This window comes from Agelaius tricolor, unplaced genomic scaffold (assembly GCF_023055355.1).
Source record: "Agelaius tricolor isolate 1412-34295 unplaced genomic scaffold, bAgeTri1.0.p SCAF_1, whole genome shotgun sequence".
Lineage (NCBI taxonomy): Eukaryota > Metazoa > Chordata > Aves > Passeriformes > Icteridae > Agelaius > Agelaius tricolor.
In genome coordinates, this window is record NW_027269261.1 from 95156478 (window position 1) to 95175567 (window position 19090).

The 19090-nt window shown below is 34.3% G+C and overlaps 1 protein-coding gene across 4 annotated transcripts in view; it reads right to left on the minus strand.

The window, feature by feature from the left end:
• Positions 1-2016: 2016 nt before the first annotated feature.
• The window catches only part of MYO6 (myosin VI), a 103628-nt gene continuing 86554 nt past the window's right edge, over positions 2017-19090 (minus strand). Inside the window, exons 29-35 of one of the 4 annotated variants that reach the window (XM_071444480.1) lie at positions 17057-17086; positions 16485-16523; positions 13214-13317; positions 11435-11566; positions 9258-9284; positions 6896-7114; positions 2017-5438 (exon numbers count right to left, since the gene is read on the minus strand). In XM_071444480.1, the coding sequence (XP_071300581.1) occupies positions 5239-5438; positions 6896-7114; positions 9258-9284; positions 11435-11566; positions 13214-13317; positions 16485-16523; positions 17057-17086 (751 nt within the window). In that variant the 3' untranslated portion in view covers positions 2017-5238. The remainder of the gene's footprint in view (positions 5439-6895; positions 7115-9257; positions 9285-11434; positions 11567-13213; positions 13318-16484; positions 16524-17056; positions 17087-19090) is intronic. The other 3 variants (XM_071444490.1, XM_071444498.1, XM_071444507.1) reach the window with 3 other exon arrangements.

Genomic DNA, 19090 nt, shown 5'->3' on the forward strand with positions numbered 1-19090 from the left:
AAAAATTTTGGGAACTTCTTCATTCCCTCCCTGAATGCTCACATGGCAAATCAGAAGTTGCATTTAATTTTTCAAGGGTTTCTATGAACATCAGATTCCTATTTTTCTGTTAATAAATACATCATTTTTACATACTTACATATTCACTTAGCTGTTTAATTCTGGTGACAGAATTCTGGTGACAGGTTATCCTAAGACTTTAACCTTTTTGCTGAGGTACAATATGTGGAACGTCATCTTTTCAGAACATGAGATTTGTATTCACAAGCACCCACCTGGTAATGAGTAGATTAGAATTGCACATGAGAACCTACACTTTAGAGTCAGTATCCACACAAACAATTTTGAGAGGTTACTGTTAGTTTTTGTAGGAGAAATCCAAGCAGACAATGGGTGGCCATTAAGTATTTTGTAGGCTTATTAATTTATGAATCAACAATCCTGATTCAAGTAGGAGCATTATTTTACCTTGAGTATCTTTTTCTTGAGTTTATATCTCTATTTATATTCTGCACCAGTGCTGTATTCAGGCATTGGTTTGCTGCTTGGTGCACACCAGAAGTCATACTTACAGCTCAAACTGAGCTTCTTCAAAGTTCATGACTATCCTGGATGACAACCCCTCATCCAGATGTGAAACTTCCATGTATTCAGGACAGCAGCTGACTTTGGTGACAATTTTTACTTCGTGCTTTGCAGTTACCACAGCAAAGACTGAACTTTGGTTTCCTTTCTCAAGTCCTCTCAAAAGAACTGTTTATGAATTCCAAACAACTGCACGGGCTTGCCTGCAAAACCACCAGAACTGGTGACTGCATACGGATGAAGGCAGTGCACCAAGAACACAAGGTTGAGTTTCTACAGCTGAAATAGTGGTTTTACTTACTTTATTTAAGTAGGAAAGAAAAATAAAGGAGAAACCTAAGATGTGTTTTTACACAGTAACATTTCAAAATAAAATTACTTTAAAAGTACTTTTTGCAAGGAACTGGAAGTCATCCTTGCCTACAAATGCTAGCTTTTCACCATTGCTCATGTAAGCTAAGAATGCATTAAGAATGCTGATAGCATTCCATTTTTTTCCATTACAAATGTATTTTTGTATGTGTTTAGTGTATTTCAACTTATACTAGTTATCATTAGTCAGATTAAAAAATAAGTAATTTTAAAATGTGTATTTTAATAATGATTATTCATGATTGTATTTATCACTCTCAACAATTAATTACCAAATGTTTGCTGGACGTAAACCTTTTGTATTTCAATAAAACATAATAAAATTATTTACTTGAAAATTTCACAGGGAATTGAAGTGGTACCTAATATTGCACTTCAGCTCATCATGTTACATAAAAACTGATATAAAGTTACAGTTGGTGATAAAAGGCATAAGGAAACTGAAACGAAACTACATTTCCTAGATAAAGTATGAATTACTTGAATATTTTTAAATTTAAAAACTGCCACTGTGATTTGGCCCTTAAGATGAGAAAGTTCCTGAAGACTCTAAGGGGAACACAAACAAACAAAACCCCCACAAAAGCAATACCACATGTCCATCCCAAACATAAAGCTTCCCCCAGAGAGCACACATTCCAAGCAGCAGAGTTGATGTCATCAGTCACTGACTGACACAACCTAAAATTAAAAGAATGCAGAGTACATAGCATAGCAAATGATAGACACATTGGAAATGATAGCAATAAATGTTTAAAAAAAGTATTGAAAGTAAAAAGATACTTGTTTCAATAAATACTGAGAAATGAAGCTTGATATTTAAGAAAACAAAATCAGAATTTTCTAATATCAGAATGTTATTTTGGAGGAACACTTACCTTAGAAACTAAAGACAAAATCTTTACTAGAATAAAGCTTTAAAAAGTAGGTTTAAGCACCAAAACTATCTCATGGAAAAACAGCAGACATAACCAGCAAAGGAATATTTTTACCTTTCTCTTAACTTAATTAACCCTTATGCTTCAACTCTTCAAAGCCAAAACAGTAAGAAGATACAAGTAAGATTTCAACATGGAATGTGTTTATTTTTTATTTTTAATTTTCAGTACAGTATTAAGAGGTCATTTAAATACTTAAAATAAAGGTATTTGAAGAAAAACCCAGAGGATTCAACTAGGTAAAGAAAAACACAATATTATCAGTGGATAAAAGACAAGTATTGAATGACCTTAGGATCTTCAGAGCAGCATTCTCAAGAAAATGCATATTCCTGGGTCACCTAGTCAGGAAGGTAGCTTAGTGTGGTGATTCTCTTCCTATTCTTTGTTTTGTGGAACATTTTAGGCAGATCTCAACTATAATGGACAGCTTCACTGACAGGCAGGAAGAATTTTTTTTTTTTAAATTAAACACACAGACAACCAAGCCAATCTGCTTTAAAAACCTCTATAATTTTCTCTATAATTATAGATCAGATAGGCATCAGGTCATACTACAGTCCTAAATATCAACCCTTTCCCCTCCTTTTATATTTCCTCTCCAAATCAACTAACTATAATTATCTGACACTGTACAAGGGACCATGGAAACTATTGGTAGGCAGTAAATATTGCCAGACATGTAAAAAAAATAAAATAATCTGAAACTAATTGAAAATTAATTATGTTTCACAAAAGGATAAGTAAAACTAAGAGCAGAAGCTGCTTTTGGTGTGGAGTGAAAAAAAAAGGGGAAAAAAAAGCAGCCTGCTACTGTGCAAACTAGAATACCCTGATTTCTGGAATGCATGTTCTGCTTCCCTCAGGCATACTTCTGGAGCAATGCTGGGAGGAGGGAAAATCTCACTTAAGATGTCCAGCCACCAGACCCTCTTCCACTATTTCAAAGTCCATTTTATTTTCCTGATAGCTCATATTTGTTAGTCATTTAAGTAAAGAAAAATTTCCATACACCCCATTCTGATGAACAAATTTTCTTTCCAATGCCAGTCAAGGAAATCTTGACCTAACTAAAGGAAAAGAGTGGAAACATACAGTTATTAAGTTAATTTTACTTAAAGTTGGCTGCAGGTATGCTTACATACATACATACTAAAATATTTAAGCACATATATGTGTATATACCTACACACATATAAGCACTTGAGGTTCTTTGCTTACAATATTCCGTCTCTTAAGATCCATGGATTTTTAAAGATACATACAATGAGATGGAATGTGTTAAGTCAAGCAGCTAAACCCAGACAGAAACAAACACAGGTCAGGTCAGTGATTTTTCTTCCTTCGATCGCATGAGCAAGCACAGCTTCTTGCAGTGCTAAGTGTTTGGGGACTGGAAGCTGTCACATTTTGGTTCCAATGCAGTAACACATTAAACCAGTAATCTAAATTTCATAAGCTGCACCTTTAAACTCACACAACACTGTACAGGTTTGCACACAACTTTCCAGGCAGTAGTCTGATGCCCTTCTCCTTTAATCTTCCAGCCAAAAATGACTGTTTCAGTGAAGAATTTGGGTAAAATGAAAACAATTTTCTCATTTACAATCACATGACCAGGAAGTAGAGTGGGTTTCCAGCAGAAGTTGAGATTTCCTGATGCAGTGGGTGTGTAGAGAGTTAAATACCACTTGAATATCTCCACATTATTCCCATGAGGAGTGTGGTTATAACAACAAGCAGACTGTGGCACGCAACCACAGCCTAAAGTCAGCAAGGAGCTTTCTCTGTGGTACAGAATTAACCCTCTTGAAAATTCAGTATATTTATGCATTTTAAAAACAAAAGTTTCCAGGAGGTTTCATGCTCAGTAAGGAGTGTGGAAATTATTTCATACTGTAAGCAAACTGTCAATTAAAAAGGGCAAAAATTAATTTTTAAATCAAGCTATTTAATTGGACATCAAGCTACTTATATTTTGGATTTCTATTAGAGAGATAATAAATGGTCATGTTTAATTTGTTGAAATAATGGCTAGCAAGGTAAAGCAACATTCACTTAAGTGAAAAAGATGCTTCTTAAAACTGCATGAAATTAATGAATTCCCACCCACAAAAACTCCCCAAACAAACAGCTTAATAAGGGAACTGTTACAAGCTATGAAACTTGATAGAGATTAATATACAGCTCAGCATCCAAGTCACTATGATATTTCAGTACACTAAAAATTGTATCTATTTCATCAGCACATATTATTAAGATGCATTATGTTGTTGGACCAACTTTTTACACAGTCTAACAAAAGTTACAGACCTTGTATATCTTGTTACAGTTAAAATAAAGAGGATTTCTGAGGTTCAGGCCTCAATACTCAGTTAAGTTATACTGCCAGCAAAAAGCTGAATATTTCCCTTAGTGCTATCCTTAATCTTATATACCTACAGATACAAAGCTTGGACAATTTTGTGTAATATGTTGAAATCACACTACCTGGCTAAATAAACTGTCCAAGAATTGCTAAGAGAAATGTGGTCAGAAAAATAAAGTCTAAAGCAGATTTGTACTTAAAAGAGAGAAAAATAAATCTACAAGAGAAGTGGTACAAGCCCTAAAGAGCAGTACATTCTTTCAGGGCCTCCAATATTATACTATTTTGACGTATACGAATGCTTTTCTTGGAATGTACAGAAAACCATTTCTCTTAAACCAAGACAGAGAATGAATTAAACAGGGGTTTATAGGTCTCAAGTTTAAGAGGATTTCCCATCAGGTTCTGGAAAAACAAAAATCATTAAATACAGACACTAACCAGTTTGCAAATCAGGACATAAAATGTCTCAGATTATATAAAAGTATACTCCAACTTCTCCATAACAGAAGTCAAAGCTAAGGCCTCACAATTCCAGTTATTAGAAATAGCATATTCTCTTTACTAGGCCACCACTTGAAGCCAGCTACTCAGTGTTTTAAAGAAGGAATCTTATAAAAAGCTGGTTGCAGTGCAGTTCTTTGCAATATGTACCCAAGTACAGACAGATTGCCTAAAAGTATTAAGAGTTATAACAGAAACTGTTAAAGAAAATGCAACATAAAAACAAAATGCAGCAAACTACACTGCCTGAAGTTTCTTCAGGGTCCTCATACCTAGTAAAGTTCACTACACAAATTAAACATCATGAAGTACAAATTGACAAACCACATGATTAATAAAATCTGTTCACTTTATATTAAAGATCTCTACTCTGATTACAGAACATTTCGGCCCTCTGTAGCACAGAGGAACTCTTCCCTTTGTATCGCGGGCAAGGTTTTCACCTCGAACGCTCCTGTGCCGACTGCCCGGTTATTTCAACAGGTTCTGCAGCATCGCCGTAGCGTAGGTGGGGCGAGCCTGTCTGCTTGCAATTGCGTTTTGCAGATACTGGATGCCTCCACAGCGTTCCCAAATCTCTTCAAACTGTCTCGGTAAAATTTCAGCACCTCGCTTTCGGGTTAAGCCAGTCTCTTCAAGGTTAAGCTCACACATATCCATGTCATCCTTACCTGAAATGGTAAAGGGAAAAAGAAAACATATTTTACATCATTGAAAGATTCCATCAATAAAAATTAGATCCTTGTTAGTTACATTTCCTCTCTGTAGACCTGGTTTGCTGGTAGACTTCAGAGCTTATGAGGAAGTCCTCAGATACAGGCATTTTTCAGTTTCCTAGTTTTTTGTTATACAGAGAACACTAAAGCAGTATGAGAATAAACTAGTATCAGATGCTGCAATTGACAAAGCTGTGCTTAAACAGCAAGCAAAAAGGAATAAAGGGAAGAAGCTGAAAGATCATCATCTTGATATATTCTTCTGAAACCCATTACAGGATGACAACCACATTTGGATTACATATACCTTCAGTTTCAGGCCACTTCATAGTGAACTGCTTTACTTATGGTTAAATGTAGCAAAGCAACTAAGAATTCCAGACTTTGGATCAAGTAGCTAATTTGTCAGCCTACCACACAAAACAAACACTGAGTCCAACATAGGCAATCCAATGAAATTATATGTGTAGCTCACAAACTAAATCGTAATCTTATTTTTAACAGGTATTCACGACAGCAGTGCTACCTTTAGCTATGGGCTTTGGCACTGAACAGCAACCGTTGGTGTATATATATATATATATATATGGAATTCTACTTAAAATAATTTGCAGAAAACAAACTTTTGTTGCTAGTAAAGCATAATCCTGTAGTGAAACAAATTGGCTACGGCCTTTCGTCAAGGAAAAAGTGAAACATGCTTTACTAGCATAATCCTGTAGTGAAAATATTAAACTATTGAGTTTAATACAAATCTCAAAACACAGAAGCATAAGCAGCATTTCTCCAGTCTTTTCTCTCCTGCTTCTTACCCTCCAGAAAAGGAGGATACATTTCACTACCAGATAAATCTCTACCTATCCATTGCAACATTTATTTTAAATTTTTAAGATTAAAAAGCTATTTTCCCATACTAAGTAGCATAAATAGGGTAAAAGCATCAGCTTGCTATTAGCCTCATGCTATGGACAGACAATGTAACATATGCACAAATTGTTTTGATACAAACTGCTTGTAATTCTTTATAGATAACTAAAAAACAGTATAATAATGAGTAGACCATTCCCAGATAAATTGTGATGTTTTATCTGTCTCCAGTTCAATGAATAATCTGAGGGTTTGTAATAATACAACTCTTTCCATTTGATTTCCCACTGTCTATGGCTTCCCAAATTGAAGGATGTGTAGAAGTAAAACATAGGACCAGTTACATGCCCCAGTGATATTTTGAAACATTTGGCCACTATCAGCAGCAGTCCCAAATCCTCAAATTCTGCCCAGATAAGAACTGCTGATGAAAGAAAGAAAAGAAAAAAAAAAAAAGGGGATACAACTTGGGGAACTTGGAACCTCACTCTCTTTTTCTGAAGTTTGTTATCAACTCTGAACCTTCTCAAAGTTTCAATACCAACCTGCTACAAGCAGGATGGGTGCCTTGTCAGGGTGAAGCTCCATTTGCCGAGCAATCCAGGGCCCATCGAAGTGTGCGTACCACCAGCCCTTCTTCTTGTTCTGGGGGTCTTTGTACTGGTCCGCGGGGCGGATGAAGGGAATGCGGAAGTAGCGCTGCTGCCTGTTTATTTCAATCTCTTGTTGTCTGCCTGGTAGCTGGGCTGTGGGGTTCTGTTGTGCTATCATACAAAACATCCCCCCAAAAATAAGTGAACAAAACAATTAGAAAACAAGAAAGCCATATTACTTCCTTTATTAATCAGCACATTAAAAAACAAACAAACAAACAAAACAAACAAGAAAACACCCCCCCCCCCTCCCCACCCAAAATCCAAGAGATTCTCTCTCAAGGTCATCTGAAGTCTCAGCAAACCTAGAAAGTATTCCCATCTCATATAATGTGCATTTTGTTAATTGCAACAGCTAAAACATTGGTCAGAAATGGCTCATGTTAACTGCTGTACATGTTGCCCAATGGCAAGTTTAAACAAAACTAAGTAAATAAAATAACATATTCTGCCTTTAATCAATATTTAAGGTAAAACTTGCCATGTAAAATTTCTTACCAACCAGAAACATTTATCAGTAATTGCTTTAGTTCAGTCCATTTCTTTGTAAAAAAAGATTACAGCGCATAGAAGCATTTTCAATTGCAAACATACAAAAGCATCACTTGATGTTTGACAGTCGACACAAAAGGATGTATAATACTGTTAGAAATTACTGATTTGTTAATAGAAATGTTTACAATAAATACTGCTTATTACAGAGCTGCCACCAAACAATTTTCTGACTAAATTTCTATAAGTCAAAATCTGGCATTAGAGGTAATTTCTGGCTGCTTTCTTTTTTCAAGGAATTTTTTATTTCAGACCATTAAGATCAGCTGACTAAACTTCTAAAGGAGAAAGTTACATGAAATTTTTTCAAGTTTCATATATATTTTTGGTAAATATTTTCCACATGCATTTTTGGACTTTTTGAGTTCCCCATATTTCAGACTCTAGAGAAAAACTCACTTTCAAATAAAAGCAGATATTCTCTATGTTAATTCATCAAATGATCAACCTTCTTAATCTTACATAAACACTATCATAATCAGTTTTAAATAGTAAATGCTCTTAAAAGCAACATCCTTTCCTTTAATAACTGCCCCTGCAGAAGTTTGTTAGTGATCTTGTTTTAGTGGTTTACACCACTGTTACAGATACCCTGCTTAAGAACCTTTACCATCTCTACAGAAGAAAATCAGAATTAACTTTTTATATGTTTCAGCATAAAAGGAATAATTAAAAGTGAATTCAATTTTTTTCCTTGTCTGTTGAGCAACAAAGAGAATTTCTGAGCTAACATTTATTAATATGAAAAATGACAATTACTTTTAATAACTTATTTTTACAGTCATGAACAGAACTAATACAGACTAGCAACTACACCTTGAAATTTCTTCTGATTCAAGCAAAAATAATTTTTCTAAACCTGAAGAGCAGAACCTTAACAAACCCCTATATGTCATACATATCAAATCTCCTTTTTTAATGTGTGCATTAACAACAAACATAGAAGAAAAAGCATCCAGATTTTAACACCTGAATGCTATTTTTATACATCAACTCTGATAAAACACACACCTTACAGGAAGACAGAGAATATAACAAACTAATTTAATTTTATGCATTGTCTGAACATTTATCCCAGCAGATCAGTACTTAAGTATTGTTGGATACTTTTTGCACTGCAATGGTAATTGCTAAGGCTCATTTCTACCCCAGGCATAACTAAATCTAGAGAAAAGGGCAAATCTAGAGAACAGGAATGCTAAGCAGCCAATGGAGCCTCTATTGGTGCTATAGAACTGTGGCTCTCTATTCAAAAGAAACCATCACCTGAATGTTAGTTTGTGTGCTAGGAAAATAGTTGTTACATTATGTTGATTCCAGAGTTTTGCTACAACAAAAAGCCATGTGCAGACAAGAAAAAAAATGCTAGAACAAGAATGTTTTTTGGGGTGTTGGGGGTTGTGGAAAAAAAATAGGAGATTATACCTGCCAATAATTTATGTAAGAAGGTTATTTCACTCTCCCTTCCCATGACTCCTCAAATGGGTAGGTTTTCATGAAGATAAGTACATTTTTAAATTACTAGAATAATGTATAATTACCATCAGATGAATAACATTGTCAAATTATAATTTTAATTTTTTTTTTACAATTAACTTCTATGTACATGTGTAGCAAAACACTGGATTAATCAATGTTAGTATAGAGCTCTCAAGTGTTCCTACTCTTCAAAGTTAGCTTAAACAACTGTCTCCTCACTTACTTGAGTTGCTCAAAAATGGTGCAAAATCTGTGAACAAATATTACATGTTGAACAAAACATGAAAGTGCTGATCCCTTATAAGTTATGGCTTCATTAAAACATCAACATTTTTCACCAATGCTGATAACAGACCAATAGGAATTCTAGCTACAACATAAATGCAGATTCTAAGTGCTTCTACTCTTTTTCTACTTCTATTTTCATCGGGATTTAACCTCAAAATTAATCACCTTAATAATTTGCAATTCCTGTTACAAAGCTTCAGTGGTATATATGCTAAGCCCAAATTCCTCTGGCAAATCTGCTAGTTAATTAATGTAGTACTTTACTTTTTTGTTTCTGCTAGAAAAAAAAACTTCCAGAGCTCTGTCAATACCAGTAATAATTCACAAACCAGTGCTTAGCTTCTATACTGAATGTATGAATTTAAATAAAGGATACTTATAAAATTACATTAAAGGATACTGTAAAACTACATTAAATCAATGAAGAGATGTTAAGAAAAAACTACATCACTTGAAGCCCACATCCACTGACACCGGAAAGACTTTTAGCTTAAACACCTAAAAAATCAGAATTTCTTCTTACTACCTTCTCAGATGACTACAATACATATATACGTGAAATGCCCATGTGGTATAATTATTTCCAATGCAAAGAATTATACTGGCATTAACATTAAGAGTCTCTAAAGGTCACTATCAATTTCTCCTGAACTGCAAGGTTCTCTTATTCTCTTATTATGCCGTATTTCAATGTAGCTAAAAAAACACAATGAAAAACACTGAAAAGAATGCAGCAAATATCTCAATAAAAGTGATAAGAATATGAATATTCTCAGCTTTGTGTGCAAAAATCCAAAGATCATCTGCTCTTTGATACTTCCCATCAGCAATACTGTGTATGAATATTTTACCTGTTTAGCTCCAGAGAGAACGTTCAAAGCAATTTACCACTTGGCAGAAGTGCTTCAAATGCCTTTTCCTGCCATTTCAGTCACAAGCTTTCTTAAGCAGCTAAAACCACATTTCAGACACAAGGACCCATTCTTTGATAATATCTTCTCCAGGGGTCCAGATTTTGCCTGCCACATATCCATACTAAAATTCCCTGAGAACCTCAAACTCAAGTAATGCTCAAGTAATGAATAACTCAAGTAAATGAATCAAGGGGAAGGAGGTGCCTTTGTACATGGACTGAGATTACCTAGGGCACCTGGATTCCCTGGGATGTTTATTCTCCATGTGCCAGGACAATGCCTTAATCTCAGGCTCATGTGACTTTGGGGAGAGCACTTTCTCCCTATCTTCCCTTTCCTTTGTCTCTCCCATGAACTGTGAGACAGGAACACAAATATCAAATATAATGGAACAAAAAGACAAAAGAAATGATCTGACTAAATTGTTCCATGTATTTACTGTGATCCTATAAATTTCTTAGATTCCTTTTATATAGATGATCACCAGACTTTTGCGGTGGGATGTTGGGAAAAGAGTAACAGTCCACTCTGTAAATACCACTCCAGAAACCAGGTACAGAATTTCCAGGTCTGTCAGTCTGAAACTCCCACACTTTCTTGATGAATGCAAAAGAAACTTACTCTGATTAGTGTGTTGCTTTGTCAATAAACACCAGCCTGTGAAATCAGTAGAATGAGGGGTCTAAATAGAAAACAGGGTCTACACAAAATTTGTCACCCCATGAGCCAGAATTACAGTATCAACACTCAAGATTTTATAAAGGAGGATGTAACATGATGTATGTAAGCAGTGATGTAAATGACAGAATTAGTAGCACCTTTTAAAAGTATCCACATCTATGTCTACATGGCTATTTATTATGAAATGTTAAAGTAGCACAGCAATGAACATTTAACAAAAATGCCAGCACCTGCATCAGTAGATCAAGAACTCTTTTTACAGATGCAGCTGGATGTGCGATAAGGTTTTAAGAGAGAGCTGTTCAGCATAAGTAGCTGGGTCTACTGAAAGTGTTTTAATTTCTGTGAAGAATTTGCCAGTTTCAATCTTTCCAAAATATTTACCTTAAATCAACATAAAACACTTCTAAAAATTCCAAGTTTCTTCAACCTAGCAAACCCAGAATCCATTCCAGAAATGTTCTCGTTAGAATATTATCACCAAAACTACTATAAACACAAAATTATCTCTCCTTACCATAGTCTGTGACTGATTTGGGAGCACGCTGTTCTGTTTCTGCATTGCGTTTCTTATTCTTGGATTTCCAAGCATGATACACCTTTAGCCTTCGGTGGAACTCTTCTCTGCAAGCTGCCAAGAGTTCAATATCTATCCCAAAAAAAGGAGAAGGGGAAGGCATGAGTGAGAAAAGTCAGAAAAAGTATTTATTAAATGCTTTTCTATATTGATAAGGTATATGATTGGAGATCAAGTTGTGACACCAATATGATAACATGTAATATAAAAACCCCACACTCGCTGCAGCACAGGGCCTGTATTTTATGGCCCAAAAAGTCCCTCAGAATTTGATGAATCCTTTTCTGCTTTAGAGTAAAGGCAGTTCCCAAAGTAGCTGCTGTACTGGGACATTTGGAGCAGTAAAGTGCTACAAATATTTCTGTTGACAGTATCACAACACAAGCAGCACAGAAACAAATTTTTAAAAAAAGGTTAAATTGCACTGCTGAACATTATTTCTGCAACTGAAAAAAAAAAGAAAAACAGAAATTTGACTGCCAAGATTTGTATTCTTTTTTCATGTATGTATTTTAATTTTTCTGAATTTCATTATGCTAAGAATTGAATGATGACAAGGCTTTTTCATTAGTTATCTCACAGTATCCAAGCTGGCTTCACAAGGAAAGAACTCGACTTATTACTGCACCATCTACATAGCTGAAAACATTGCTCAAGTCTTGCATATGTAAAAACACTAAAAGAGAATGAGTTAGTTTCCAATTAATACATCCAGGAAGAAATTCTGAGTGATCTTAAATCACAAATTAACCAACTGCTTTCAATAAGAAGCAGGAAGAAACTGTAATATCTAAAAGAGGAATAATTCTTATCCATTTCTATCTTCACAGCATTGAAGCCAAGGTGATTAATGCCCCACTGTAAGCTCCCAAAAAGAAGTTATACATTTTGAAAATTAAAGAATATTAGGAATATCTAAGACAGAACATATTTTTGCTTTCTTTATGATCTGGTGACAGCAAGAAGTGATAGCAAGAAAATTCTTAGAACATGTAAATTCTAGGTAAAGCATAGTAACTACTATTCTCTCTGTGGAAGTACATCAAACGGAGTGAGCTTAATTAAGAAGTTATAACATGTATTTTATGCCCAAGATGTTTATTATCATAAATATATAATCCCTAAAAGACATAACAATGGAAATTCTGTTTCCTTAATATGGAAATTGTGACAGTGTTCACAGGGGTTCTTGGATGAGGCAAGAGACGAGAATGTTGACTCCATGTTCAGAAGGCTTGATTTATTATTTTATGATATATATATATATATTACATGATAACTATACTAAAAGAATAGAAGGAAAGGTTTCCTCAGAAGGCTAGCTAAGAATAGAATGCAATCAATAATAAAGATCTGTGTCTTGAACAGAGAGCGAGAGCCAGCTCTGCCACGAATGGTCACTAAATCCAAACATCCACAGGAGACCAATCACGGATCCACCTGTTGCACTCCACAGCAGCAGATAACCATTGTTTACATTCTGTTTCTGAGGCCTCAGCTTCTCAGAAGGGAAAAAATCCTAAAGAAAAGGATTTTCACAAAAGATGTCTGCAACAGGAAATAGCTTTGTGTATTGTTCTTCTGGGGGTAAGAGAATTTTTTTAATTAAGTTGTTATTCACTCAAACTCATGTAAACTTTGAATCTTTGTTATAGGAAGAAAGTAACACTTTTCGTGTAACTACAACTTGAACTCTTTCTCAGAAAAAAAACCACTTACCACAGGAGGTGTTGATTGTATCACGAAGCTCTGCATATTTCCACTTACTGAGATCATGCTTCTTAGTACCAGCAGCAGCTTTTGTGGCTTGCACTGCAGGACCCCTGCAATTATTTTTAAAATATAAATGTATTTTTTCAAGTATTAAACAAGAATTGTTTTAAGAAGAGGAAGAGATCCCATGATCAATTATGTGTCATACTTATTACTACGCAGACAAAATACCATAGTATTTTCAAGTTGTTCAAATTATCAAGAGAAAATGAAAATATATTTTATGCTCAAAATCATATCATAATCTGATTTGCCTCCTAAAGATTAAAAGGAATTGTCATTGATAATTTCATGTATGGAAAGACACATATTCTGAGTATCTCATCCCACATTGATGTACATTTTACTTAGTGAGAACCAAGATGCAAAAAGCAAAGACTGACCAAAGACTGACAGTAGACATTTTTAGTTCCATTCAAAAAACAGACAAGGAAAAATATTCCTGAAGTAGAACAACGAGAAGGAAGAAAAGGCATTTCCTCCGCTATTTAAAATTGGCCTAGGACAAAATCATTGTTCCTAACCTTGAGAAAATATTCTGTCTTTGACAAAAACCTAATTTGAGAGAATAAACCAAATTAATTCTATATTGGCTATCTAATAACAGCAATATTTATTCTGGGGTTGGAGGTGATGATATTGATCATCAAGAAATATCAGGGTAAAAAAGACCACCCGGACTAAAGGCTGACCAGTAAAAATGACTCATCAAAACCCAGTATTTTCCAAAGGCAAAAGGTCTTCACCATGCAGGTAATACACAAGTAAGTCAACAGCAAATTAAATTATTACTAAAATCTCAATCATCTTCAGAAAAATGTACAAGGTTTTCATGTATGAAACGAACATTAGATATAAACATAAGCCTAAATTTCTTTTTTTCTCCAAGAAATGTGGTATGGCTAAGTGGAAGAACCCTCCCTCAGGAACAGCAAACTTCCTGTGGATTATTAGCTTATAAAATAAGTTGAAAATACTGCAATGTTCAGTGATGATCAGCACACCTTTTAAACACTAAGGTATTCAAGAGCAGACACAAGATTTAACCAGTCTCTGCTCATGACTAAGAACAAAAATTGCATTATTTCAGGATCTGAGGGAATTTCTTCAAAAGAAACTAGATCTTTAACAAGGTAGCAAAGTTCTTGATGCAATAAGAAAAAAAAGGCTTTTTCATTGGAAGGTCTGTTTGTGCAGTAATGCAGTAATATCTTTGTGGGACAGGCACAGTATTAATAGGTATAATCTAGTGAATATTATTTTAACATTTATTTTTCCATAAAGGTCTCATGTGGTACTGTGAAGTTTTATGTTTATTTTCCTTTTTTAATTAGAAGGTTATAAAAAGCTATTATAACCTGCATTTTTTCTTTATGCAGCTACAGCAGTTTTGAAAGCAGAGATAACAAATGCAATTTAAATTTCATTGAATAAACCTAACATTCCTCTTAATACCAACTGAACCATCTCTTCAGTATAATTAAAACTACAGAATCTTGCTGTTGGAGTAGCAGCTTAATGCCTACTCATACTACTAATCCGAGTGCACACACAGCTTCCAGTTGGAGTTTGAGAAGTCAAACTTTAAAAATTGACTTAAAACTACTCATGACTGTAAAACAAATAACTGGACAAACTTCTTCAAAAAATATACTTTAATATTTTGTTATTATTGGCATACTTGTAGGACATTAAGGATTCCTGATAAATAATTTCCACTGCCTGGTGTCCAACCTTTTCGAACCTAATTTGACAAATCCTAAGGATTTTCCTTATTTAGCAACATTACCCACCACTCTAAGAGTTTGCTGCCTAATTTAGCACAGCAGAACTAGGCTGTACCCTCTCTGGTTAAACTAGTAATCTTTAAGAATGCTAATCCAATTGAAAGGCTTAGTCTTTCTATTAGGGTACTACTCTGCACTCTGAAGATCACTTGCTTGTTTTCTACAGGACTTCAAACATAACAGTCTGGCAGTAAGAGGAGCATCACATTTGACATTCCATCTTCACTGCTCCATATGAGAGTTATGTATCATAAACAGTATTTTCAGACTAAAAATACAAAAGCTCAGTCTCATGTCAAAAGTTTCCAGTGTATGAAAAGTGAGACAAATTTATTTAAACAAGCAGATACTGAGAAGCATTGCATTTTGAGTTCAACCAGAACACAGAGCCTGATTTGGTCCCAAAATTTTTTCATCTTTTTGTACATTAAAAATTGGCCACTGTCATTGGAACTATGTCAATATATGCAATACAACATGGCCATTTAAATTCACATGCTACCTTAATTAAACATGATGTGGTTTATTCCTATTCTTAAAATAACATTGCAGAAGAAAAATTTAGTTACCAGCTGCATTCCAATCATCCATGATACCACTAGAAAATCCATTAAACATGTGAGACTGAGCATCTTCAGACTATATATACATAGCTTAGTAACTTGTTAAACAACAGATTCACTTTCAAAACCTCTAGACATTTTTTCTTCTTCTGTAAGGTTTATAAAATCAATGTCAAGGTTATTTCTACCATCAAGTTGCAGAAAACACTTTCTAATTACTTGCTGATATGGAAGACAATCACAATTTCTTTGAACAGAGTATTAGTATTTTACCAACTAGTATATTCAGACCAAAACCTGTATTTATCTTTTCTTCTGCATTGTGCATAAAATCTCACATTACCATTCAAGAAATCCCAGAAGGGGATTTTGTTTGGATATCTTAAGAGGGTTTTTAATATGGTCTTACCATGGAAATTTTCAAAACTGCTTTTATTTTAAGAGAACTCGAATGAGAATACTTCCTTATTAAATGCACCAACAATTACATTACTGTTAAATGACTTCATTAGCTTTGTGCTGAATCTGTAGAAATATGCCTTTAAAAGATGTGGAGCCTTGTGCTCTGTTTATCACAAAGGTGAGAGGAGAAGAAAGCTGGAGAAGCATTAATGAAATTACAGAAAATTACAAGGTACATGAACTATTCTTATTCTTCTTCAATATAATAAATTAAAATAGCAAAGAAATAATTGCTGAAAAAATGGTAAACACAATTTATCTGAAAGAAATAATTTACTTATCTGCTTATCATTTTAAAAAAACCCAGATTCCATTACTTTTAATTCCATAATAATTCAACCCATTTAATGTGTGATTTGTTTTTAGAAAATGATTGATTCACTGGTGTTATACCTTCTCACCTACCTAGACAATATTTCTGACATTTCTGTGGCCATTTGTTCCCTACAAGAAAATTGGTAAATGAGCATAAACCAAATATATGGATATAAAACCAGCCTTTATAACTGTGAAAGTGTCTTGACAATCAAACTGGAATTAAATTAAGTGCACAGGAAATGGCTACTTATTTTAAATTATTTCCATTCAGACACACACACAAACATATATATATATAGATAGATAGATAGATTGATAGATACAGATATACACATACACACACACACAGAGTCCTGATTCAGTAAAGAACGATAAATCACACAGGGCAGTGAAAAATGGATGGTATGTGAAAAACTTTACAGCAATTATATAATAAATTTTGAATAGATGTTATTTGGTATATTTGATTATTAAAGGGTTTATTAGATGTAAGCAAAGTAGTGAATGTAAGGCATTAAAAAGTGATTTAGACATTACAGATGCATACTAACAAAGATTAATATGGGGTATTAGTAAATAAGAGGACAATATCAATTTCTTTTGATTAATTAGTGTGTCTTTCATCTATTAGAGCATTCAAATGGAAAAAAATGCCATACGCAGTCATTTGTGGCTTTGTTCCATTGGCTCTGCAAATAGAAGACATTTAATGTTAGACAAACTACTACCTAGCTAATATTTTAATAATCTGAAGCAAGAAAAGGTGGATCATAGCATTTCCTGCTCTCTCACATCTTCTTTATTATCTTATGAATTTTTATTATTATTATTATATTTAGCTGATTTTTAGCTTTTTCCCCCCCAAACTTTCTCATTCCATTATGACTTAAATTATAATCTGTAAAAAAAAAAAATGTACAAGTGAAAGCTTCCCCAAGCCTTTCTCCCCTGTCCAATCTTTCAAAATCAGAGACTTTGAGACATACTACTGATCTATTTCATGCTTGGATAAGCATATCACAAGAAATAACAGCAATCCTCCTGTAGCTGCTCTGGAAACAGGAGGGGTGCTCCTTCATGCAAGCTGTGAACAGACCCCAAGTCGAACTGCTGTACTGGAAACAGCTGAGCACAGGTAGCACTATCTATGCTACATTAGGACTTTTTTGGATTGTTCCAATGCAAAACCCAGGACAGATACACTCACAACACTCTCTATGACTAGCTTTCTTTTGATGTTATATGCCATACTGTATGTTTCAATAAGCCACATAAATGAAAAAAACCTGCCCAGTTGAAAGCAGATACCTACTACTAATCACTACCTTTAATTTACCCCTGGGTGCAGTAAATCACGTATTACACATCCTTTCAAACTGTGGATGAGTAGTAAAATTGGATAAAGCTAGAAGAGGTCCAGCAGATCCCGCACAAAATAAGCAAAATGAAAATCCTGGATCTGCTGCCAGAACAAACAACTTTTCTTCTGTGATAGAAGCGAACAAATATATTTTTCAAGGAAACTGTTAATACTTATGCTCCTTGAAATATCTATGAAAGCTATGAAAGTGAATACAGCAAGGTATTGTGAAAAAAAGAAATAAACTACAGGCACTCAAGTTCAAATATGACAACACAAAAAGTGTCCGCATATTTCTAACAACTGAATACATAAAATCACCCTTTTCTTCCTCTTTTCACTCAACAGTTAAAACCATACAATGGAAAATACCCTTTTATTCATGCTAATATGTAAGGATGAAACCATTTTTTACAAAACTGTGAAAACAAAAGCAGTACACTGCATGAATTCAGTATGAAGTCACACATACTTTATCTTATTACAGAAAAATTTAACAGGGAAGGTATATATACTTATAGAAAAGTCAGTGATCTTAGTGTATCACACGCTAATATGTCAGCCTCAAATGTAGAAGACCGAAGACTATAACTTCTTTAGACTCTAGCAAAATTTTGATTGGTATAATATAAAAGAAGTCCTGAGAATTTATTATTTAATTATTAAATTACATCATTTGTTCTAACCAATAGTTTTTATTTCACTGAGTTTCTTTAGTTGCTACCTTTAGGGCAACTCCTGAAATTATGTGAAAATTGTCTGATTTCAGTAGAAGATACTGGGGCCTGGGTGAGGTTTTAGTTTGATTTTAAACAAACCAAAATAAAATCAAGTATTAAATTAAAAGCATTCTATTCATGTTCTGAATGTGCGATTAACTATTTGAAGTAGACTTCAGAAACAAGGGAAAAAATTCGCCAATGAGATAAAAAAGATCTCATATAAGCAGAAAAATCTATCACTTCTTTTCTAGATTTAGGTATTATCTTGCTCAAGAAATTATTTCCATCCCTATGCTAACATGTTCAGACCATTCAGCACTTTCCAAACACTCAGATGGATCTTCAGTCACCTACCAGCTGCACAGCAGCACTGTGCTAGCTACACAGCAGAGAAACTGGCAGTCAAAGAGTTATGATGACAATTAGTTCATCTTTCATTCTGGGATTATACAAGAAAGACTACTGCCAAAATCACCTATGAGCAGTAGGAAACACAGTGGAGATTAGAACTTCACTGACAGAAAAGTTACTGAATTCTCTGAGCTCTTGTCTATTGCATCCCTTCTTTCATATTTAAGAGAACTCTGACAGGTTGCAACACTAGAGTGACT